This window comes from Struthio camelus, chromosome 18, assembly GCF_040807025.1.
Source record: "Struthio camelus isolate bStrCam1 chromosome 18, bStrCam1.hap1, whole genome shotgun sequence".
In the NCBI taxonomy this organism is placed as follows: domain Eukaryota; kingdom Metazoa; phylum Chordata; class Aves; order Struthioniformes; family Struthionidae; genus Struthio; species Struthio camelus.
Window position 1 is genome coordinate 17,598,471 of NC_090959.1, and position 23,889 is coordinate 17,622,359.

Consider the following 23,889-nt stretch of genomic DNA (forward strand, 5'->3'; position numbering starts at 1 on the left):
TGCGTCCCCGCACGCACACGGAATGCCACACATCCCTTCTGCATTACATACACTTTGCACACATCCACCGACAAACACACGCATGTGTCCACACCTAAATGAACATACTCCCATGCATGTCTCTAGTGTGGGCACATATATGGACACCTATAGCCACAGGGGTGCAGCCGGACCCGCAAATGCAGCACAGCGCTCGGCCCGCTCTATCCCGGACGCACCCCGTGGCACCCGCTGCGCCGCCCCGCGCCCACACGCTTCCTCCTCGTTTGCCTTAATAAATGCAAAAATCCTCGTAGATTCACAGCACGCCGAACAAAAGGCATGCGCCCGCATTAAATAACTTGGATCTTTTTTGCTGATTAATTACAAACTAGCTTCTTCCTCTTTTGCATTTGCAATTAAACAGGCAGAACAGATGGCGCAGGCTTAATTTAAAGCTATGCGTCCCCTGGTTTAATCAGGCTCTCCCTGAGCTCGGGCCCTGCTCCAGCCAGAGTCGGAGGCGGATTCGGGCTCGGGGCGACTGAGATGAGACGTTCCTCCGGGGGACTGGGGGGGGCCGGAGAGCAGCTGGCGCCAAGGGAGCCTGTTGGCTTTAGGGGTGCGATTCAACCCGCCGCCCCAAAGCGACCGAGGAGATGGGGCTGCAGAGCACTGTCGCACTCAGGACACGTCCCAGCGGCCCAGGGCCAGCCTGGCCCCTGGTCTAACGCCTAGCTCCCACGAACGCCCCCAAAGCAGGCGCCGTGTCGGGAGCGGGGTGTCAGCGTGGCTTCCCGCGCTCCGGCACGGCCCTTTTCCCTCCGACAACGCGGAGTTTGGCTTATCGAGTCAATCCCTTGAAAAAAAAAGGACGTCAGCTCCCAATGAACGCCGGGAAGTCACCAAGCGCCAGCCACCGCCGCGGCCGCTTATCCCACCCGAGGGACGAAACCGGCTCCGAGGGCCGCGGGAGCCCTCGGGGGCCGGCCGGGTCTCGCAGGGTTTTGCCCGTGCCGGATTAATTAGCGCCCGTTTGCAAAGTGCTCCGGGCACGGCAGGTTCACGGCTGCATTAGCGCCCGCTCCGGGGTCTAGGGGCCCCCCCGGTGGGGCGCTGGCCCCCGCCGGCCGCCCCGGCCCGCGCCGCCCCCGCGCCCCGCGGCAGCTCCCACCAGCCTCTTGGAAGCGCCAAGCAGCTGCGGAGAAGACGAACAGCCCCATTCTGCACGCTAACCGCGCACCCAACCCCCAGCCACTTCACAGCGAGCTATTTTGGGGGTTGGCTGGCGGAAAATAATAATAATAATAATAATAATAATAATGAGCATCGCTTTTGGCAAACGGTCAGGGTGGCGCTGGGGGATGCGCCGCTGCCCTGGAGCACGGGGCTGGTCTCGGTGCTGTACGTTTGCTCTGTTCACACCACAGCCACATCCTTTCCCGTGCTGCGCGGGAAGGATGCCGCGCGCCGGCCGCCGCCAGCCGTCGCGGCGCAGTCGCGCTCCCACCCGCGAGAACGCCCGGCATAATTTATAGGCTCGGTAAAATGCCTCGTAAATGCTTTTTAGTCAACTCTGCGGGTACCCAGCGTTGACGCGCGGGTGAGCGTCGCGCAGAGCCGCAGCCTGGCGCGGAGCATCCCTGGCGTGGAGCGGCCGCGGGAGCAAAACCAGCGACTGGTCCTAGTTTTCAGTGGCAAAATCTGAGGGGCGAAGGGGCAACTGCACCTGCTAAATGTGCAAATATAATGCACCGCCCGTGCTGCGCGCTCGGCCTTTGCAGTTCGGCCGTAACTCTACAAGAAAACCAAGCTGCTCCGCGGCGCGCGCGCGAGCATAGCGGCTCTTGCCTCTCGCGCCTGCGTCTCTGTGCACGGGCAATAAAACCGCTAAGGAGCAGAGGCAACGGCAGCAGCGAGGAGCCGCGCCGGCGCTGCGCTTCGCTCTCGGAGAGCGCGCTCCCCGGCTGCTACCTGCAGCACGAACTGTAGGGAAGAGGTGCCGGAGTCACCGTCCTCTGCCAGGACAACGGGAGAGCGAGCCGGCGAAGCCGGTGTAGGAGTGCTGGCCGCGCTGCGGCCCTGCGCCAGGCAGAAACGCGGGGCTGTCCATGCACTGGAAATTAATGTTTTTAAATATGACGTAATGCAGCGAGAATAGATAACACAGGAGATTATTGCAAGAATGGATCATGCAGCTGGCGTGCGCAGGGCATCGCCCCAAGGACGGTGGGATGCAGGGCGTCACCCCGAGGACGGCGGGGAGCTGGTGCATGCAGGGGGCATCGCCCCAAGGACGGCGGGGAGCTGGTGTGTGGAGGGCATCGCCCCGAGGATTTCAGGATGCAGGGCATCGCCCCGAGGACGGCGGGATGCAGGGCATCGCCCCGAGGATGGCAGGGAGCTGACGTGTGCAGGGCATCGCCCCGAGGACGGCGGGGCGGCGGGGAGCTCGCGCGTGCAGCAGCGCCGGCTCCTTCCCTGCCATCCGGTGCGAGTCCGGCCACGGCCGCCCTGGGCAGACCTGCGCCGGCGGTTTGCGTGCTGCTTGCAGCATTGAGGTGTTGCTGCTTTGCACTCCCAAATCGGATGATTACTTGGATTTCAGGTGCGAAAGTGAGAGAAAAGACTAAACAGGGACTTGTTTTTAATCTGCGTCTGCTCAGCTACTACATTAACACTTTTGGAGCCTATTCGCACTTGATTATCGCCCTGTGCCGTGAAATCCTCTGAAGACAGGATGTCCTACTTAGCAAAATCAGCTCTGCATTAGGTAAATATACTTCCTGAAATTTTAATTAGTCCCACACAACGGCTCCAGAGGGGCCCGGAGGCCGCGGTCGCAGCATCTGCTCGCTGCCATGCGCCACGCGGGCGCCTGGTGCCCCGCGGCAGCGGGAGCCTTTGCGCAGCTCACCGGTGCCAGCGGCAGCCGAGCGCCAAGCCCGCGCCGGCACGCGGCGAGAGCCAGCGCCTCCGGACGCCTCCGCCGAAGCCATCTCACGTCTCGGGGACGATTAGCGGGGGATGCCGAAGGGTCCTCGCCGTGCAGTTGGCAGCCGGGGCGGCCGCAAGAGCCGAGCTTGCGTCAGCTCGCGGTGCGCAAGGAGAACTGCCCGGGCGCGAGGACGCTCCGGGAAAGCTCACGGCCGCGAGCCCGCAGCCTGCTGAGGACAATACCAACATGCCGCTTCTTTTTTAAATTGCCTTTTAATCCGGAGCTCTCTAAAGTCTGGAGATGCTGAGGCCGGGCCGGCACGTCCCGAGGCGCCCGGCGGCGCGGGCAGCCCGGACGAGGGCACCGCGCAGCGGGTCCGGCCGTGGCGCCCCGGGCCGAGGACGTGCCGCGGCAAGAGCCGGCCCGGGAGGCAGGCTGACGGCACCAGGGTTGCACACTGCACCGGGTGGTTCGGCGATGTCCTATCTGAATTCCCCTGCAGCGCCGGGGCGGAGGCTGCGGGAGGCATCAGCGAAGCCCTTTGCAAGCTAAGAGCGTCCCCCTAACAGTGGCGATGCATGCGGGCGCGTGCGTGCATCTGCAGGGGCCGTGCACACGCAGAGCAAGCTCGAAGCGAAGAGCTTAAATTTGCAATGAAATAGCAGCCGGTTCTCAGATCACACAGCACCACGCGGTTACGCTCAGAGCGCAGCCAATCGATCCAAGCCAGGCCGTACCTTACCCTTGAGCAATGCAAATAATCAATCAAATCCCATGAGCAGCTAAACAGAGCTGGTAAGCTCCCAAATCAGGCCTGAAGGAAAGTCAGAGCTTCAGGCCACGGATACGTAATGTGGCCATAACACGGTCATTAATTTTCTCACGCTAGTCGGCAGCTGGATGCCGGCTCGCTTTCCTCAGGTGCCGGTTTTCACTTGTGCCCGTTCCGAGTATTGGCTTAATAATTGCAGCGCTCGGGTGATGTCGCTGCCCGGAGCAAGGGAATATCCCCAGTGAGAAGGGCAGAATCCAACCGCTTGGGCTTCGATTAGCTAATAGAGATCAGATGGAGCTGGCCGAACCTTTTCAGCCAAAACGATTTTGGCCAAAAAGATTGCAAAACTTGTAATGAACTGATGGCAATTTCATCAAGTTGGGAGAGAAAAAACCCGAGTGGGAGGAAGCAGAGGATTTTGTCTGACCTCAGCGGATTCCTTACCGCTTGGTTTGCCCAAACTTCTGGATGCAGATGGTGCTTTTAGCCTCGTGTCAGCCCAAACTGATGTCATTCCCAGGCAAAAGGAGTGGGAATCGCGTGAGAAAGGAAATGCTGATTATTTGCACAGGTTTCATTTCAAGGGCAGCTCGTGGAGCCCGGCCGATGGAACGAGAGGCCCCGTTACCTCCCGTGACACTAGGGCAGGAGCGCAGGGCGCTTCTCCTCCGGCGAGGGAAGGTTTGCAAAGCAAGGCCGCCCATCCGGCAGCGAACGAGCACATCGCTATGCTGCTCCTCCGGAAAGGCCTCTGGATTTGCCAGCTCCTTTAGCACCTCGGCGCTCGTGGGTGCTGCGGGAGCTGCCAGCGTGGCGCAGCGTCCTCGCCATGCCAGCGGGCCGGCTTTCCTGGGTGCAGGAACCACGGCGGGCCGGCTTTCCCGGGTGCGGGAACCACAGCGGGCCGGCTTTCCCGGGTGCGGGAACCACAGCGGGCCGGCTTTCCCGGGTGCAGGAACCACAGCGGGCCGGCTTTCCCGGGTGCGGGAACCACAGCGGCCCGGCTTCCCCAGGCGCGGGAACCGCGGCGGCTCCGCAGAGTGGTGCCTCCCCAGTGCATTGCCAGCTCCTCCGCCAGCAGGTCCCAACCTTGGCCGCTGATTAAGCCGTAGCAAGGTGTTTGGCGCAAGGCAGGAGGAGCAGACGGCACAGCGCTGCTGTGCGATGCGGAGCACTCTCCAAAGCCCTCGCTTGCAGCCTCTGTGATTTCTTTCACCTCTGCCTCTGGGCTGCAGCTGACAACCAGCCATGGGGATAATAAAAGCGACGAGGAAGGAGCCGGCGAGGCAATTTAGCCGGACCAAGCAGGGATGCTGGAGGTGAGCGGAGAGGCAGGCACGGCAAGGCAGTCAGCCCCGATACAAGCAGCCTCTCAGCCTGTTTGCTAGCGAGCCCGACGGCCCGGCCCCGGCGGCGGGTCGCCCTGCACGAGCACTGTGGCAGCTGCGTGTGACAAGACCTCTCCAACAAGACCTGCCCTTGTTATATTCAGCTGCATCTTTTTCTCTGCCTCAACACAACACTGATGCACTTTCCCAGGCTGCAAACCCTCTACAGTTATAAACGAGAGCTAAAGGTGAACTGTCGCTGTCCTCCAGCTGACTGAATAAATCTCACCTCTTTCCAGCGCGCTGGCATCCTGGGCAACGTGCTCACTGTTGAGGATTTTTTCTAAGCCAAGAGGCTGGTTTGGCAAGGAATACGTTCTTCATTGAACTCAGCGCTTCGTCTGTTCATAAAATATCCATGAGCACAACGCCGCTTCTTAGAATTTTTTTTTTCTTACTGGAAAGAATTAAGATATTACTTTGACTTTTTTATTATTACTATAAATTGATTATGAAGCTGGGAAACGTGAATCACGCTGCTTTGCTGTGCCCCGGTAGACGATGGCGTTGTGTGTGTCCTCCGATTGGATTAAGTTGCAAATCTACAATTCAGTTTCGGGAAACAATATTTAAAAAGTCTGCGCCGAGAGAAAGGAGACGATGGGGGCTACGCTCTCAAATAATTACAAGCTGCATTGAAAACAACTGTGACGAGCAAAAATCCAATTAGAAATATATCTCTATAAACCTCCAAATAAAAGCTTCCATACTCTCAAGTCCCCCTTGTGTCCGAGGGAATAGCTGTGAGATGTCTAAGAAAACAGCTAGCGATGTCGCAAGCGGTACTTTGCTCAGTTCCTTGCTTCGAAGGGGATACATTTCCCACCTGGAGTGGCAAGACGACGTCTTGCCCAGCCAGCGGCCGGCGCGGGACCGGCCACGTGGGTGCAAGCTGAAGTCTTGCAGCGTCTGAACCAGCTCCCACCTTGCAACAAATGGCCTTTGGATTTTTAGTATCAGTGCGAAAATAAATTATTTTCAGGCAGAGCAGATTTTCATAACGCTAAATATTTCCATGCCCTGTCGCACTAAGCGGCATCAATCACCCCTCTCTAAGCAGGAGGTCTTAGGCATGAAGCTGTTTTCTCCTCTGTTTCCCTGCAAGTGCCTTAAAATCATTTTAAACTCTTTGCACAGAATTTAGGGCGGGGGGAGAAAAACCTTTCCGGTATTTTGCTCGCAAGTGCCAGCCTTGAGCCTGCCGGGATTTAGGGAGCCGCAGCGCCGGGCGAGGAGGCGACGTCCGCCCCGGCTCCGGCGCGAAGACGCCGGGCACCGCGCGGCCGCCGGCGGATCGGCGACGGGCACCTGGTCCGTGGCTGGATTCATTCCCTCTCCCTCGCCGTTTCCTTGTCCTGCTGGCGAGAGGTTTCCCCGAACGAGCAGACGAGCGAAGCAACAGTGAAATTAGCCACTTTTCTCCTTAGACAAATAACTTCCGGCTGCAATCTTTTTATCTCCTTCTGCTCCTTTCAGGCCGGCGTGGAGGGCTGCGGCTGGAGGAATTGCTGCTGTTTAATTGCTTCCTTTATGCTCTGCAAAATGAACGTGCTGAATCACCGCGTTCGTTCGCCCTCCGTGGGCGGCCGGGGTGGGCAGGCGCCGGCGGCGGCCGTCCCCGGCCGAGGTCCCCGCGCTGCGGGAGGCAGCGGCGAGAGCCGCCGGGCGTGCACGAACCCCCATCCCCTGCGCTTCCCCCCCAGAAAACCAAACCTTCCTCGTGCTCGGCCGGCGTTTGCCTGCAGCGGCAGCGCGGCAGGTCGCTCCCTTCGTTTCTCCGCCTGCCTTCTAGCGCCCCGGCAAACGGGAGACCTAACTGGTGCCTGGAGCGCTCCAGGTTATCTTCTGGCCTTGGGTTCAATGCACAGGCTTTTTCCTCCTGCTATTTAAATCCTGTTTTCTTTAACGGAGGAAAGCGCTGAATCAGACGTTAACAGACCCAAAGGCAGCCCCGAACCCGAGGCGTTCGCTTCGTCTCGCGATCTGCAAGCCAGTTTCCCGGGGCGCGTTCTGCCCGACCGCGGCCGAACCGCTGGGCTGGCAGCGTCCAACCCGTCCGAGAGCCGAGATGCCCGAGGAGAGAGGACAAAACGGGCAAGTCGGGAGCAGGAGCACCTTCGTCGGGTCGCCGGGTCCTTCCCAAGGCAGCAGAGGTTCACGGAGGAGCGGAGCCCCGCGGGCTGCGCTGCCCCGAGGCGGCCGCGGGGCCGCGGCAGCAGAGCCTCCCCCTCCGCGGTCCCCTCCTTGTCTCGTTTGAAACGATCCAGAGTTATTGCGGGTTTTGACTCCGATCTGGCACATTGCAGAAATTTCTTGGTGGGTTCAGCCCGTCTCCGCTTTCCTCATCTCAGCAAATGTTTACAGCTGAGTCACTGGGTTTAGAGAGGAAACGTTAAGAGATGCTTAACCACAGGCAGCCTTTATTCGATGGCCCCAAAATGACGTGGGGATCCTGCAAAAGCCGAGGAAGTGCAGAGCGCGCAGCAGGCGCAGGTGCAGCCGGCGGGCGCAGGACGGCCCGGGCGCTCTCCCGGGCACGGCGGCTCTGCGCTCCCCAGCCACGAGTTTGGGGGAGACGATGACAAACTGCAGCGTTTGCGCTGCCCTCAGGCACGGCGCAGATTCCCAGACCTCACCGAGGCGTCACAGCGCTGCGGGATGGTAGGTTCGCATCGAGTCCCGCGTGATGGGCCTGCTTGCAGATGATTACGAGGAAAAAAATGCTGAGCCTTTCCTCTGTACACACTAAACCTTTCCTGGAGAAGTGCAATTACTACTACAAAAATCAGGAAAAGCAGAGACTGGGAACAGTGCAGCACTTATTTTTAATAACAGCTTGGCGTAATCTGCACACATTCTTCAAACGACATTAGCCTTTTCCTGCCAAGAGCCGTGTTCAAACATATTTCTCTTGGAAGATTTCTGCCACGGCTTGAAAGCTCTGTGTGTAGACAGAGACATAAGAACGGGGAATTTAAGAGTAATGGAAAATAGGTTCTCTCTTTATTGCCAAGCACTGGATGGCTGCAAAAAGCAACATTGCCCAAACTTCTCTCTTCCAGCAGTAATAGCAGAACAGTAGTACCAGGGGCTGTGGGGTATTTTAAGTACCTTCACCTATTCCTGCCCACAAGCCGGTACCTATGCCCAGGTTACACACGTGGTTTGCAGCCTGACGGTTTCCATAGGGGCCACAGCCAGGGTCCGTATTTGGAGAGCCAGTTTGCATGCCGAGCACGGCAGCCCAGGCCGGTGCTTCGCACAGAGGCTGGCCAGGATCCTTGGCACGGCGCCGGGGTCGGGCGCTTGAGCCCAGTCCAAAGCAACTGCCGAGCAAGGCTCAGGGACCTGCTGCTGAGCAGTTTTTGACGGCTTTGAGATCTCTGGCTAGGACAAAGTTTGCATCAAATTTATTAACCACCAGGTGCAAAATTTTGGAAAGTTCATATTGATTCAGGGACCCGAGTTTCATTTTTGCAAGCATCGCATGCACTGACAAGCCTGCATTGCATCGATTCACGTGGATTTCATGCTATAGATATACAGGTGCAGGCACAGCCTGGTGAAAAGCGGCACAACCCTGGCACAAGGCTACGTGCCAGATCGGTAACGCCAACGACACCTGCGCAGCGCCAGCGCACCCACTGCAGTAACTCACCGAGCAAAGGGCTGCTAACCTGCTGAAGCACCATCCTCGGAAGGGAACGCGTTTTTGAAATCAGCATCCCGCAAGTCTCAGTTCTTCTGATTAAAACGAGGGTGGGGGTGTTGCCAGTGCTGCGGTAGGCTTGCAACGGGGAAAGTCTCGCAAAGGTGGAGCGCTGCCGGCGAGGCATAGCGGCCGGGCGCCTGCTTGGCCTCGACGCGTGCTACAGACCGCCAGGACGTCCCTGCCGTCCTGCTGGCTCACGCAGCAATCCCCAGCGATTTGCGCAGCGATTCCCAGTCCTTCCCGTGCTCATCACCCTGCTTCCTTCCCCGTCCATCTCCTGCCACACGACCGACCCCCGAGGGCAGGCGATGTCTGCAAGCTGCAGGCCAGGCCGGCTGGCGCACGCGCCGAGCCACGCATCCGAGCGCGGGGTGACTGCAGGGCGCACGGCCCCTCTGCTGCTCCACGGACCAGCGCGCGAGCGGCGTTCCCAGCTGCGAATCGGGTGTTGCAGCCGAAGGCAGGCAACTCCGAAAATACTCGCAGGGTCGCAGCCCCTGGGGGAGCGACGTGGGCTGGAGCTGCTTGTTCCACTCGATCCTGGTTAAACGCCTGCTCACGCCACGGCCGCCTACCAGAGCCTCGTGCCGCACGTTTGGGGACAAGCGCGTCGCCCCCCACGCAGGCAGCCGCAGGGGGAAGGGAAACCCGGGAATTTCCCCAACTGGGGAAATCAAGAGGGCGAGGGTCTTCGGTGGCGAAGGGGTCCTGGTTTCCCGCTGCGGCTGAGCTGCTGCGCTAACGGGGCGCGTTTCCAGCCGCGCACCTGCGCCGGGGCGCGGGGACACGGGGACACACGCGCACCTGCACCCGCGGCGGCCCCCGGGCCCGGCCCGGCGGAGCGGGGCAGCGGCGGGCGGAGCGCACCGGGCCGGGCGGAGCGCACCGGGCCGGGCGGAGCGGCCGGCGGGGCGGATGGCGGCGGCGCCGCCCCCGGCGCGGGCAGCGGGGCGGGGCGGCCCGGGAGCGGCCGGTGCCGGTGCCGGTGGCGGCGGCGGCGGCGGCGCGGGGCTCCGTCGCCGGCCCCGGCGGAGCCGCTGCGCGCAGGATGAGCTGCGGCGAGCGCAAGGACATGGAAGGTACCGCGCCGGGGGGCGGCGGGCTCAGGTGCACCCGCCGGGGAGGTGCCTTCCCCAGCCCCGAATAGCCGGGGGTTAAGCGCCCCCCTCGGGGAGGCTGCGCCCCTCCATCGCGGGGGTCCGCCTCCCTCATCTGCCCCCTGCTGCCCCCTTCATCCCGGGGTCTGCCCCCTCCATCCCCCCCCCGGGCTGCCCCCTTCATCCCGGGGTCTGCCCCCTCCATCCCCCCCGGGTTGCCCCCTCCATCCCCCCCGGGCTGCCCCCTCCATCCCCCCCGGACTGCCCCCTCCATCCCCCCGGGCTGCCCCCTTCATCCTGGGGTCTGCCCCCTCCATCCCCCCTGGGCTGCCCCCTCCATCCCAGTGATCAGACCCTCCATCCCGGGGTCCATCCCCCTCCATCCTCCCGGCGCTGCTCCCTCCATCCCAGGTGTCTGTCCCCTTCATTCCTCCATGCTGTCCCCCCCATCCCAGGCATCAGATCCCCCATCCCCGGTGTCTGCCTTCTCCATCCCCAGAGCATGCCCTCCTCCTCCCCCCGCCGCCAGTGCTGCCCTATCCATCCAAGGGGTCTGCCCCCCTCCATCCCCATGTGCTGCCCCCTTCACTCTGTGCTGTCTCCTCCATCCCAGGGATCAGAGCCCCCATCCCCAGGGTCTGCCCTCTCCATCCCCAGAGCATGCCGTCCTTCATCCCCTCCCATGCCACCCACTCCGTTCCCCTGTGCTGCCCCCCCCATCCCAGGGGTCTTCCCTCTGCATCCCCCCCGTGCTGCCCCCTCCTCCCCCCTATGGTGTCCCCCTCCATCCCAGGGGTCTTCCCTCTGCATCCCCCCATGCTGCCCCCTCCATCCCGGGGGCCTGCCCCCTCCATCCCCCCTATGGTGTCCCCCTCCATCCCAGGGGTCTTCCCTCTGCATCCCCCCCGTGCTGCCCCCTCCATCCCGAGGGCCTGCCCCCTCCATCCCCCCTATGGTGTCCCCCTCCATCCCCGGGGGGCTGCTCCCACCTGCAGCCCCCAGCCTTGAGGATACTGGTGAAGCAGAGGGGGACGCGTGGCTGGAGCGAGGGGGTGCAGGCGTGCGGGTCAGGGCAGGCTCCACCCGGCCCGGCGGGGGGCCGGGGCTGGGGCAGGGCGGGCCTGGGGGCGACGGGGTGGGACAGGAGCCTGGGAAGAGTCCGGCCCCGGGGGTGGAAAGCAGCTCGCTGTAGGCAGGGGTGCGCGTGCCGGCCTCCTGCCCGGAGGCGCCCGGCTGCTGCCCTTGCTCCCCCCCGGGCGTTCACCCTTGCCGTGGGTGCCGGAGCCTGCGGAGATCCCCCGCGTCGTGGTGCTCAGGGACCTTGCGGCAGAGCCCACGGGGCTCCGGAGCATCCCCCCCCCGCCCCAAACACACAGACAGGAAAGGTCACCGTCACCCGAAAGGCTGCGTGCCCCAGAGCTCTCGGTCGCAGGGCTGCCCTGCCCTCCGTGCCCATCGCTCCCGAGCCCGCGGAGACGCCGAGCCGGAGCAGGGCGAGGACGGGGCGCCTGGGCCACGCTCCTGCGACTCCCCCAGCTCCTCTGATGCCTGCCGGGATCAGACAAAGCCGCTCTCCTCCCCGAGGCCGGGCGAGCGTCTGCGCTGGGCGCCCGCCAGCGCCGGCCGGGAGGGCAGGCAGCCAGCGCGCGCCTCCCGGCCGCCTCCGAGCCCCGGCTCCGGGGCGGCACGGCTGCCCGGCAGGCACGGCGCGGCACGGCGTGCATCTGCCTTTGGTGCCCTCCCCTGCTCCCCGCCGGGGAGGAAGCAGCGGCAAGCAGCCGTAGGCCTGAGCTGCCTTCCTGTGCGTGCGAGAGGCTCTTGATTTAACCTTCACGAGCGGAGAATTGAAAAAGAGGAAAATGCTGGGATGATGCTAATCCCAGTTAAGGCCAGGGCCAGATTTGCCCCCGGGATAACCCGGCCAGGATTTATTCTGGGCACGTTTCAGCTCTCAGGCGTCAATCCTCCTTTTCAAACGCGGGCGCGCGCTCCCCGAGGCCAGCCGGTCTTAGGGCACGGCTCACGTCCGTAGGGACGTCTTGCGGGTACGGCTTTCGCGTTTTGCATGCCTCGGGGGGGGGGGTCCTCGAGAGCATCGCTCCCCCGCCGCGGCCGGCGTCCCGGAGCGAGCAGCGTGCCTGCCCCAGGCAGGGACGGAGGGGCGGCAGCGGGGCGACGGCACGGCCAGCCGAGCGGGTGGTTCAGGCGGCGGCGGCGCTGAGAGCGAGGCGAGTCCCTCGAAGAGCCGCTCGGCGCCGGGGCTGCGCTCGGCCGAGGAGTAAAGGGAGGCCGAGCAGCTCCTCGCGCATCCCAGCCGCGAACCCGTCTCCCTGCCTGCGGGCAAAGCTCTCGCGCCGTTCGGCGCTAAACGCCTCTTTCCCTCCGCGACGGTAGGAGCCTGGCAAACGGACAAAGAGATTTTGTGCCTTGTAAAGCGCCTCTTCCAGGGGCCGCCTGAAATTCGGTTGATCCTGGGCAGCCTGTCTCTTCGCCTGCTTCAGTGCTTCTCGCCGGAGCCGCTGCCTGCAGACGCGCGCCTTGCGGCCGGGCCGCTCCACGGGACGCGGTGGCATCAGAGACACGGGGCAAGCGCCTGGCCCGAGGTCCCGCTGGCAGCCGGTGGCAGAGGAGGGTCCTGAGCGGGGGCACCCAGCCGCTGGGCTCTCCTCCGCCGCCTTCCCGCCCGCCGGGCTTCCCATCGGCATCCTCAGCGTGCGAATTTGGCTGCTTGCAACTGCTTTCGCCCCGGGAGGGCTGCTAACGCCTGCGAGCGGCTAGGCAAGGTGACCGCGTAAAGGCTGCTCGGAGCCAAATTACGGGGGCAGGTAGCGATCGGTGTGCGCCTGCCCGCCGCGTAGCCGTACTCGCTAGCCGGGGCGCTTCCGCCGGGCCGGCGCCGAGGTCCCGGCCGAGAGCGGCGTCCCCGCGGGGCTCCCGGCCGTCTCTCCCTGGCGCCGTAAGGCCTCTTCTCCAGGCAGCCCTGAAGGTGTCTCCGCCGGCGGGGCGGATGCGTCCGGAGCGGCCGCCTTGCACCCGCTGCCGCGCCGAGGGCTGCGGGGAGCCGCTGGCCGTTCGGGGGGTCGCTCAGAGCCGAGGACGCGCTTCAGGCAGCCCCCAAGGCTCCTCCGGCGCCCCTATAACCGCGGTCCCCCGCGCTCAGCACCCTATTTCCTGCCCGGGGCTGCGCCAGTGCCGCCGAGCAGCCTCCTGCCGTCGGTGCCCAAACGCCGCTGCCGCCCCTTCGCCGGGAGCAGACGGCGGCCGTGGCTTCCCGACGGCCGGTGACCCCGCTGCTGCCACGCGGGCCCTTCCCGCGGCTCGGCCCCCGCTCGCGCCGGCCGAGCGATTAGGCGAGGGCGGTGGGGAGGGGGCTGCGCGGGTGGCTGCCGCCCCCCCCCCCCCGCCGCGCTGGGGTGTGCAAGAGGTACGAGGGGAGGGCGGCATGGAGCGGCGCGGGTGACAGCCGCTGCCTCCTGCAGCGAGCATGCCGCCCGGGCGGCCGTCCCTGCGCTGCGCGTCCGCAGCTCTCGGCCGGGCGAGGGGGGCTGGAGGGCCGGGAGCCGCCGGGGGGGCCTGCCGGGCGGCCTGCGGCGCGCCGCTCCTTTGGGCTCGCTAGAGGAGGGTGCGTCGCCGGCGCTGCCGCCGTCTCCCCGGGGAGCGCGCCCCGGGGCCGGCGCGGCGAGGAAGCCGAGGGCCGGCGGGGACGCGGGAGGGGGCCGAGCAGCCGGCCACGGGGAGCAGAGCCGCTCGGCGCTGCCTAGCCTGCCGCTACTCCCGCCTGGCTTCTCCCTTCGTCCTTTCCGCCCTCTCTCCCATCTGCTCTCGCTCGGCTCCCTCGAGCCGTGTGCGCTGGCCGGCCCCTGCTGCTCCGCCAGCCTCCGCACCCTGCTGCCCGATGCCGGGCAGTCGCCTCTGGAAGTAGGTCCCTGGCGGCGGCCCGGCCCCCCTTCCCCGGCTGCTCCGTCTCCCTCTGTGCCCCGGCCCGGCCCCGTCTCCTGCTGGCCGGCGGCGCGGCGGCGACCCGCCGCGAGACGTTTGCCTTCTGCAAGAAACCCCTCGGTCCGTGAGTTGGTCGCCGGCCGCCGTTGCAGAAGCCGCTGCGGGGCTCGGGGCGGCGCGCGAGCCCGCTGCGGCGGGGGGGCTGCGGGACCGGCGCCGGCGTTCGGGATCTCCGCCTCGGTTTCCCCCGCGGCGGTGCCGTAGCTGGGACGGGTTTAAGGAGTGCTAGGGTGCGATGCGGTGCGCCGGGGTCGGGGGGGAGCAGGGAAGCCTGGCTAACCTGGGAGCAGAGCCGAGGAGCGGCTCCGCTTCTCCTCCGTTTCGCCAGTTTGTAGCCGGTTTAGCCTTCGCTCCGCGACGGTCGCCGGTGCGGGCGCTGCGCGGGGCCGGCCTGGCCGGTCCCTTCCCGTCGCGAGGTCTCCAGGGTTTTGCTGAAACCTCGCTCAAACACCTCCCGCCTCGGCAGACCCGTCTACAGCCCCGTTGCTCCCGCAGACACGGCTCGCGCTCGGCTTTCAGTTTTCCATTTCCTAAATCGGCCCATCGCGTCCAGTCCTCAGGCAGGTTTACTTCTGCGCCGGCTATAAATTAAGCGCGCCGTATTTAGATCCCGCTCTCCTCTCGCGTAGCGGTGCGTCCCAGGGGCCCGTCGGATACTTCTCCCCCCTTGAACCCCGCGGCTCCTGCGGCCCTTTCGCCCTGCCGGCCTCGGGATGCTCTTCGGCGCCACTCTTCCCCCCGCTGCCGCTTTCGGCGGCCGTGCCGGGCGGCCGGCCGCGGCGGGAGCGGGAGCGGGCCGACACGCGCGCCCCGCCGAGACGCCCGTGCCGCTTCGGTCCGCGCCGCGGCTCTGCTCTTCCCCCGGCCGCCGTCCCGCGGTCCTGCCCGGCCGGCTCGCGTTGACGTTAAAAAAAGGGTTATGGCAAAGCGGCGAAGCGCCGCGGCGGGTATCGTCTCCAGGGACGGGCGCGCGGGGGCAAACATGCTGGCAGCGCCTGCCGGCGCGCTCCGAGGCCGCCGGCTCCGTCTCGCGGGCGAGAAGGAATAGAAAAGGAAAGATGGGAGGGGGGCGATTTCGGCCGGGCCGGGCTCGGGAGACGGGACGCGCCGGCCGGCGTCGGGGGCCCTCGGCTGCGTGCCGGAGCCGCGGGGCCGCCCGCGGCCGACTCTCACCGCCCTTCCCTCCGCAGCCGCCCGCCTCAGCTTCTGCCGCAGCCTCCTGGAGCACACGGTGTCGGCCGAAAACCTCAGCCACCGCCGGCAGAGGAACCCGGGCAGCAGCCTCACCTGGCACGACGGCCGGAGCCAGCGGGCCGAGGGCGGCCGCGCCGTCAAGCTCCTGCGGCAGCCGGGCACCGACGGCTCCCAGGTACCGCCGTCGCCTCCGCCGCGTGCGGGCTCGGGGGCTGCGCGCCGGCGGCCGCGGGGACCCCCCTCCGCGCGCGCCGCGGGAAGGTGGCGCAGCTTTGCGGGCACGGCTCCGGAGCCAAATTCCTTGTAAGGCCTTAAAGCCCCTGTGCGGTTTGGAAAGCCTCTCAGCCAGGTTGGGAGAGTTTGCCTCGTTAAATTCGGTGCTTTATTGCATTAACGAAACGGGGGGCCGAAGGCTTCCCGGCGTTCTCCCGCCGGCCGGCCTCTCCGCCGCCGTGGGAAAGAGCATCATGCCCGCGAGCGGCTCGCGGTGCTTCGCCAGCCCGGAGAGGCTCGAGAAAAAGGGGGGCAGGAGCTGCGGGTAGGGGCTCACTCGGGGTGGGGGGGCCCTACCATAAGCAAGGAAAACCCGAGCCGTAAGCAAGGAAAAAAGCCCCGTTCCCAATGGCCGCGCGTGGCTCCCGAAAGCCCGCTCCCCTGCCGGCAGCGCCCGCTCTCCCGCCGACGGCAGCCCCTGCGCCGGCGCTGCCTGCTCGCCTCCAGCGCCGGCGCTTGCTGCGCACGGCCGAGAGTTTATCGGAGAGACAGGTCAGCTCAGCCGGCTGGAAAACGAGCCGTCGGTTCGTTACGCCTCCCCATCGCCGGCGCGAGGAGCTCGGGGGCTTGCGGCGCTCGGCCCGGCTCCGCTGCTCGGCGGGGGCGCGCGGGAGGACAGCGGCGCCGAGCAGCAGCCCGGGCTTTGCCCGGCACGCAGCCCGCTTCCAGGCGCGGGGCCGCGTCTGCCCGGCCGGGCGCTGCCGGGTCGCCGGTTGGTGAGAAGGAGCTCAAGCGGCGGGAGGATGCTCGCGCGCGCCTGTCTGGGGAAGCCGCGGGTTGTTCGTCACCTCTCCCCCCGGCTCTCGGAGGGTTAGTTGGATAACAGCTGCTGGGAGCTCGCCGTTATTTCTGCATTTGATGTTGAAAAGATATCGCTTTGTGCAGGCGGGCTTCCCCCCCCGCATCCCCCCCCTCCTCCCAGCTCCTTCCAGCGCTCGTCCTCGCTTGTTAGTAAATCCAGAACAAATAGCCTCGCTCTCCGCTCGGCCCGGCGCGCTCAGCCGAGCGGGAAGGCAGCGGAGCGGCGAGGGCCGGGCTGGGCTCGCTCCCCGGGCGGACGGCCCCGGAGCCGGCCCGAGCGCCAGCGCCTTCCCGAGCGGCTCCGAGCTGCCGTCCGCGGGGCGGCGCGGGAGCCTCTGGGTCTTCGTTCGCCTCCGCCCAGCCGCTCGGGAGGAAGGTGCCTCCAGCAGCGATGCAGCGCTGCCGAGCCTGCCCAGGCAGCGTTTCGGCGTCGTTTCGTGGCCCTGCTCTGCTGCGAGAGGGGCTGCGGTGGTGAATTTGCAGTCTCCCGCGTTTGCCTCCTTCCCTCCTGCTCTAACGGCGCCTGCTGCCAAAGGCAAATCCTGCTGGGGGAAAGGCCCCGTTGCGACGGCAAGCGCTGCTCCTGCGGCAAACGCCGTGGCGCGGGGGGAGCAGCCGGGCGTCAGGGCGGCCGGCCCAGAGGAGGAGCGGGACGGGGGTCCGCGCGCAGCCCGGGGCTCGCCCGCGCGTCGGTGCTGCGCCGCGCCGAGCGGGGCCGGCGCCGGCACCCAGCTGCCTCCTGCTTGATGCCTTGCAGGGACGTGTCATTAGTTTCAGCAGCCACCGGATGGCTGGAGTTCCTGTTGCTCTAATTACCCCTGCTCCTCTATTAGGCATGCTTAATTAGCCGATGTTCGCTCACGGAAGTCGACGCTGGCATCCTGCAGTCCGAGCGCTGTCGACTTTTTGAACGCCAACAGGTTCCCGCGTCGGCTGCTGCTCCGCGCACCTCGGGCCACTTCTGCCTCGGCCCCACCGCGTCCTGGGCGCGCTCGCACCTCGGCGGTCCGGCTCTCTCCTGGTGCGGGCGGCAGAGACCCCTTTCCCAGCCCGTGGGTCGAGTTTGCAGGTCTCTGTGCTTTCACAGTTCAGGACTAACGGGAGAGGCGAGAAGTGTCCCTCCATCTGCCACCTGGGCAGAGGCCACCACCGCCGGCTGTTCGGAGGGGCGATGTTCACCAGCGCTGCTTGGCTCCGCGCTCGGGCCGAGAATGAGGTCCCAGCTCCCGGGCTCCGCGGCCGCCCTGGCTCCCGGTGCCTGGCTCCAGGCAGACCCACTAACCCCTCCTCTCCCCTGAGTGCTAAAAGAAGAAGAAGGTGGACTTCTGCATTCCCCAGCCACTTTTCCTACCCAGCCTTGAGGATCCTGCTGGTTGGACGCTTCCCTGCGAGAAGAGGACTCCTTACCCTGGGCTGTTATGGCACATGACATCTTCTTTGCTTCATACCAAGATTAATTTAGGCCTTGGCTAGCACCGCTTGTCCGCCTCGGTGGCCTCTGCTCTGCAGCTCCTGGTCCTGCCCTGCTGCCTGGATGCCTGCGAGCTGGAAGCGAGAACAGCCACGGAGCGGCAGAGGCCTGGGAAAAGGCTCTGCTCTTCGCAGAGGAGGGGATGCTGGGCTGATCACCGAGCTGTTGCCCTTCTCCTAAAAACCCAAATGAGCCCAGACCCCTGTCAGCGCGCTCAGCTTTATCCAGGTGGCTGCTGCTCCCCCAGGACCACGTCCCTGGGCGCCTCGCTGGAGGCCGCGGGCCTTGGCCAGCTGTGCTGGGCTCGCAGCAGCCGTCCTAGGCTCACGTTTGCTCCTGCACCGGGAGAGGGCCGGGGGGGGCTTCAGAGGTGGCTTTAGATGCCTGTGTGGTTGGGCTGCTGCCACCAGACTGCAAGAGCCCTTCATGCCCAGGCAGCTCAGGCTCAGCGAGATGGCTGGTCCGTCCTGCTTCAGGATCGCAGCAGCTTCCCGGGAACGGCGGCGAGGAAGGCTCTGCACCTCCCTCCGGAGCAAGGAGATGCGCTGGCAGCACAGCCCCCGGGGAGCCCTGGGCTCAGCGCTTGCCTCCTAACAGGACTCCTTGCCGCCAGCCGGGGCCGGCCGGGCCGCTGCTCGGGGGGCTGCTGGGCCGAGCCCCAGCACCAATTTCATCCTGACAAGAAGGGAGCTGGAGAAGGTGCAGAGCTCTCGTTTCTCCCAGGGAGACGAAGCTGCAGCAGCCCGGCAGCGAGTCTGGCTCGTTGCGGGAGTGGGTGGCTCAAAGCGGGACAAGGAGAGGAGGTGTCTCGGAGAGCTCCTCGGTGCTCCCAGCCCACCAAGGCTGATATTGCCGAGAAGTTTTTTTTCCAGGGACGTTGCTTTTTCCGAGCACGTGTGAACCGAGTTGGGCGAGTCTCAGCCTGGCCCCTTCTGGGCTCAGCCACCACCACTTGCATGAGCTGGCAGCCCAGCGCGGGAGCTGGTGACTCGGGAGAGAGGGGAGAAGGCTGAACAGTTTTCGGTGTGGGGGGGGAACAGGAGTATTTTTGCACAGCCTGTTCTTGCAGCAGCTCCCAGGAGCTTTCCCACGCTGGCCTCTCCTGCCAGACGTTCATGCAAAAAATTATGCCAGACGGTGGGCCCAAACCGTGCCTGAGGATGAGAGCTCCAGAGGAGCCTGCTCTAGGTCCGGCCGTGCCCGGGGCCCTGGCACAGCCGTCGTCGGGCAGGCGGAGGGGCAGCTGCTCGTCCCCGTCTGCCCGGTGCGTGCCCCCAAAGGCAGGCAGCCCGGGTGGCCCTGCGCCGGCAGCGCCCGAGGCTGCGGACAGTGGCTCAGAGCAGGGCGCTCCGTGCCCAGCGGCCGAGCGTCTCTCCCTTCCCCGTGCGCTGACCTCCTGGCCCAGGCGTTTTCCTCCTCGCCGTGCTGAGTCCCACTAACACCTCCTCTGTCTCCTGCTTCCCCCTCTCTGCAGGGCCGTGCCTGCGATCACTACGGCATATACCACACCAGCCCCACGCTAGGCAGCCTTACCAAGCCGGTGGTGCTATGGACCCAGCAGGATGTGTGCAAATGGCTAAAGAAGCACTGTCCACATAACTATCTCATCTACGTGGAGGCGTTTTCCCACCATGCCATCACAGGTACGGTCGCGGCTGCCCCTGGGAGCTGGTGCGAGCTGCCTGGAGCGCTCGTGGGCGAAGGCTCCCTGGGCTCCTTGCGCGCGACTCTTCGGGCCGCCGAGATAATGAGCAGAGGCAGATGCTCGTGGACAGGCGGAGGTGGAGAAATAGCGGGGCGGGCGGTGCACACCCCCGGGTGTCGCTCGCGCCCGGGCAGCCCCGGCTTGGCGGCTCCTCGGGAGCCGCAGGCGGGATTGTCCGCCCCCTCCAGGCAGACCCTTACCCAGGGCGGCCGGGAGGGATCTTCTGCCGGCGTGAAGTCCGGGACAGGCTGGGAACCGTTCGAAAGGAGCACAAATCGCCGAGGGGAGATTGTCTTTATTGCTGCTACGGATGTGGTGTATAAAGCAGAGAAAAATAAGAAGTGGGACCTTCTTTTCTTACTTTTAGCCACGAAGCGTGCCTCTCGCAGCGTGGGCTGCGGTCGGTCCCGCGGACCCCTCGCCCCCGCGGTGAGCGAAGCGTGCGGTTCGGAGGCTACGGCGTTCGGGCTGCAGGTGTTTTCCCTTCCTCTAGATATCAGCAAATAAAAGTATTTCTATAGTTTTTCTAATGCTGGACGCTTTTCGCAGAAGAACGATTCCTAACTCACTGGGATAAAAAAGTTGCACATGTCCCCCTCCAGGCCTGAATCCAACTCCAGCCCGACTCCTCTGAGTAGTCGTAGCTGTAGGACCTCCTCCCTCCCCCTTGCGCCGTGGGGTTTGGGCCGAGATTCTGGCTTAGACCCCTCACGCAGGTGCGTGGTCCCGGGCTGGCGCAGGGGTTGCACCCGGGGCCGGAGCCAGCGGGCGGCCAGGGCAGTACGGAGAGAGGCCCCTCATCAGCTGCTCTTCGTTGCTGCTGGGCCGTCGTAGGGTGGGAGGACCAAGGTGAGGATTTCCAGAAGCAGAAAGATTTCCAGCACTACTCCTTTCCCATCCCAAACTCGCAATTTAGCTAACAGCGACTCACTTTGAAAGGCTTTGGTAAATGGCAGCGCTTCCTGGGTGGATGAGGATCCCGGTCTGCAGACTCCTGCTCCCCTGGCTGCGGCCGGGGCAGGTGGCAGCGCAGCTCCACATCTGTCCAGCTGTTGTGCCTCAATAGGTGTGTGGCACCATTTCAGGCTTTGCTGATGCCCAGCTGGAGCAGATCACCCCAAAATAGTTACATCTGGGGCTTTCTGATGCAAAAATCAAAGGCATGTTTGCCGGAGGAGTTAGGGGAGAGGCAGCAACTGGAGCTGCTGGTTTGATCTTCAGGCACTTGTGCGTGTTCGTGGTCAGGGCTGGGAAAGGAGGGCACCGACGGCGCTCTCTGGCCAAGGGCGAACCCCTCGCCTTTGCGGCCGCCAGCCAGGGCCAGGGCTGGGCTGCAGCCTGCGTCGCCGTGCAGGCACCGCGCATCGCGCCCGGCCTGGAGAAGGCGGCGGGGAGGGGAGCGCTGGCTCTTCCGCCACCGCCGGCTGCCCGGAAGCGACGGTAAAGCACTAATGCGAGAGCTCAGCGAGCCCTTGCGTGGGGAATAAAGAGAGCATTAGCAAATGTACGCTGGGAAACGAGGACAAAAGCCGGTTGTAAATCCCTCTCTTAATGGACTGGAGGAGAGTGGCTTGCCGGCGACGGTGATGGCAACGCTAATGCGTTCTGATGGGTACCTCTGATTTCCCCGTAGAGCTGCCAGCCTGCCCCGGCGGAGACGGGGCACTCAGGAAAATATGTCCTGATGCGGGAGGTGGAGCGGAGAAAAGGAGAGCTCCTGCCCGCGGGGCCGGATGACGCGATCGGTGGAGCCAGCCCCCGTCCCCAGGTTTCGGCCCTCGAGCGGCGCTGCTGGCTTCTCTCGCTCCGCGCCCCCGGGGCCGGGGCGTGCGCCTTGAGCGGGGGGGCCCCTTTGGGCAGGACGGGCAGGGGTGTCAGGGTAGCAGAGCGCCCAAGGCGTTCCCCGAGCGGTAGCGGGATGGGTGCATCCCCCCGCGCGGGACCCGAGCCGCAGAGCAACTCCGTAGCTGCACCCAGGCTGCGGTGCTGCTGGGCGTCCAGCTGGCAAAAGGGGTCGGTTTAGGATTTCATCCCTTTCCCGTTCCTTGTTCCTGAGGGAGGAGGGTGAGTGGACGGCGGTTCCCATTTCACTTGCGCTTTTAAGGTGTTTCTGCAGCACATGAGCAGCCACGCGCTCGGGGCAGGCGCGGGCCGGCCCGGGGCTGCCCCTGAACGCCGGCCTGTTTGGCAGGTCGGGCGCTGCTGCGGCTGAACGCGGAGAAGCTGCAGCGCATGGGCATCGCTCACGAGTCGCAGCGGCAGGAGGTCCTGCAGCAGGTCCTGCAGCTCCAGGTGCGCGAGGAGGTCCGAAACCTGCAGCTGCTCAGCCAAGGTAGGGCCGGCGGGAGGCCGCGGCGGCACAGACCCGAGCCTGGGCAGGCTGCGTCCATCCGCGCAAGGAGAGCGGTGGGCTTGGCCCGGGCGGCTTTAAAAGCCTGGGGACGACCGTTTTGTCCCCTTCCAGCCGCGTGTCGCTGGTGCAAACGCAGCCCGTGCTGCTCGCGGCTAGGGCGCCTTGCGGCGCCTGGTCTGAGCGCGGCGCGCTGGGCGGCATGGGGCTCCCGGGGCGCGCGGCGCAAAGCCGTTTGGTGGCTTTTTGCACCGAAGAGGTGGGATTCCCTGGGGCTCGAGCGCAGCGCCCTGCAGGCCGCTCATTCGGCTCTCTCCTCCTCGTTCCAGCTTCTTTTGGAAATGCCTCCTAGCTGAGCCGTCTGCTTGGCCGATTGTACCAACACTGTGAACCGAGCACCTCTGGGATGGACTGTGCACCACCGATAGGAAACCTGGCTCGCATGCTCGGAATACGAAGCGACAGCTTCCAAGCCACCCCGGGGCTCTTCTCTTTCTTCTCTCTCTCTCTTTTTTATTGCTATATTTCTGTGCAGAGACGGGACGCTTCCTTCAGCGGACACGGCTCCCGGGCTGGAGGAAAATCAGGAAAACGGCCGCTGGGCCGGACGAACGTCTGCCCACCCGAGCTTTTGGCCGTTCGCAGGGAGAGGACGGCGGCAGGCAGGGCTCGACGTGCAGAGCGCGTCCAGCACGGTTGTTCTGGCGAGAACACAGCCGTGCATGGCACGGTGAAATCTCATGCACATGAGCGACTTCCCTGTAGCTGGAGGCTCTCCGTGCAGGCGGGGGGCAACTGCGGACTCTGCCTGTGTCACCACCTCGGAGCCTATTTAGGGAGCTTTAGTTTTCTCTTCAGACTGGGCTGTCTTCCAGTGTCCTAGGAGATAACGTTATCAGTAGCGAATAAGATGACCTGACCAGCCGAAAGAATTAAAAGCAGGGCCAAGTCCCGAGAGCCTGGCTTCACTTCGTGAATTAAAGAAGGAGCTGAGTCATCGAAGGCGGAAAATACCGGGCCACAAAAGGCGAAAATGCAGGGCCGACGCTCCGGGGGGAGCGGTGCCAGGAAGCGCGTCGCTGGGTCGTCCTTCACCCGTCCTGTCCTCGTGGGCGAGCGCGGGAGCGCGACGCCGCGGGGACCAGCCTCTCCGAGGTCCTCCTGCCGCCGCGGGGCCGCCTGGGGGGGCGCTCGGGGGACGGAGACGGTGGCAGGCTCCGGGACGGAGATGAAGGATGCCTGGGTGCCATATTCCTCCGGCCTCGTGTCTCGTCCTCCCTCGGCGCTGGGATTCCCTCCTCCAGCCCCGCGTTTATTTAGGAGCCCTCCCGCCCGCGCTGCGTGCGTTGCCAGCCTCCGCCGGCGCTCCCGCTGAGCCGGCGCGTGATGCCGACGGAGCATCTCACCCGCCGTCCCGGGAGGAGCCGCAGCCCCGGGCGCCTGCCTGACCGTTCGCCTTGCCCGAGCCAGCGGCGAAGCCTTCGGGGCAGGGCGGATGCTCCCGTCCCGTCCCGTCCCGTCCCGCTCGGCGCCCAGGGCAGAGCTGCGGGCCGGGAAGCTCCGGAAACGGCAGCTCCCAAAAGTCCTCTGCTGCGCTTCCCATTTCTCGGAAGCAAGCAGCGGCTGCCGGGCTCGCCCGGGCCGGCGGGGGCTCCTGGCCGCGGGCAGTCTGCCCCAGCAGCCCGGCTCCTTCTCTGTTAATAAAGCAAGAGACTGTTGTTTTAATTTTCTGGTCTTCTGCCTCTTCCCGCGCCTCCGGTGTCATTCCCCTGCCCGGCGGCTGGAAGCTGGAGCTGGAAAAATTAAAACGGGAAGCGAAGGGAAAGAGGTGTTCCCACGAGGGTGGGAAGATGGGAGGCAGGACGAGCTGGGAGTCGTTTGCCCAGTGCTAGTGAAAAATAGGATGGCGCTCGGGGCTTTCTTGGCTCCCCACTGAAATCCCGGCAAGAGCTGTGCCGGGGGCGCCGCTCGGGCAGGAGCGGGGATGCGACGCCCCACGGATCTCCCTGCGGCAGCCGCAGGGGAAGCGGGCGGCGGGGCCGCTGCCTGGCCCCGGGCAGCCTCCCTGGGCGCGGGGGGACGCGCCGCGCGGCACGGCCCCTCGCACGCACCCCCGGGGGCTCCGGGGACGAGCCGGCTGCCGGCGTGCGGCGGGGGCACCCGGGCTGGGAAAAGGCAGAGGGGGGATCGGGTGCCGGAGAGCGAGC

At 65.3% G+C, this 23,889-nt stretch overlaps 1 protein-coding gene across 1 annotated transcript; it reads left to right on the plus strand.

Moving 5' to 3' along the window:
- The first annotated feature begins 9,779 nt into the window (after window positions 1-9,779).
- SAMD10 (sterile alpha motif domain containing 10) lies at window positions 9,780-23,405 on the plus strand. The gene is made up of 5 exons (XM_068912199.1): window positions 9,780-9,871; window positions 15,079-15,257; window positions 19,102-19,270; window positions 21,524-21,664; window positions 22,012-23,405. Exons 1-5 carry the CDS (start codon window positions 9,841-9,843, stop codon window positions 22,032-22,034), a joined length of 543 nt encoding a protein of 180 aa, XP_068768300.1. The 5' UTR covers window positions 9,780-9,840; the 3' UTR covers window positions 22,035-23,405.
- The last annotated feature ends 484 nt before the right edge of the window (window positions 23,406-23,889 follow it).

Excerpts from the sequence above, each read along its gene's own strand:
- SAMD10 (XM_068912199.1), top strand. The coding sequence starts at position 9,841 with ATGAGCTGCGGCGAGCGCAAGGACATGGAAG. Across the intron at positions 9,872-15,078 it reads CGAGCGCAAGGACATGGAAG|CCGCCCGCCTCAGCTTCTGC; the intron begins GTACCGCGCCGG and ends TTCCCTCCGCAG. Across the intron at positions 19,271-21,523 it reads TTCCCACCATGCCATCACAG|GTCGGGCGCTGCTGCGGCTG; the intron begins GTACGGTCGCGG and ends CCTGTTTGGCAG.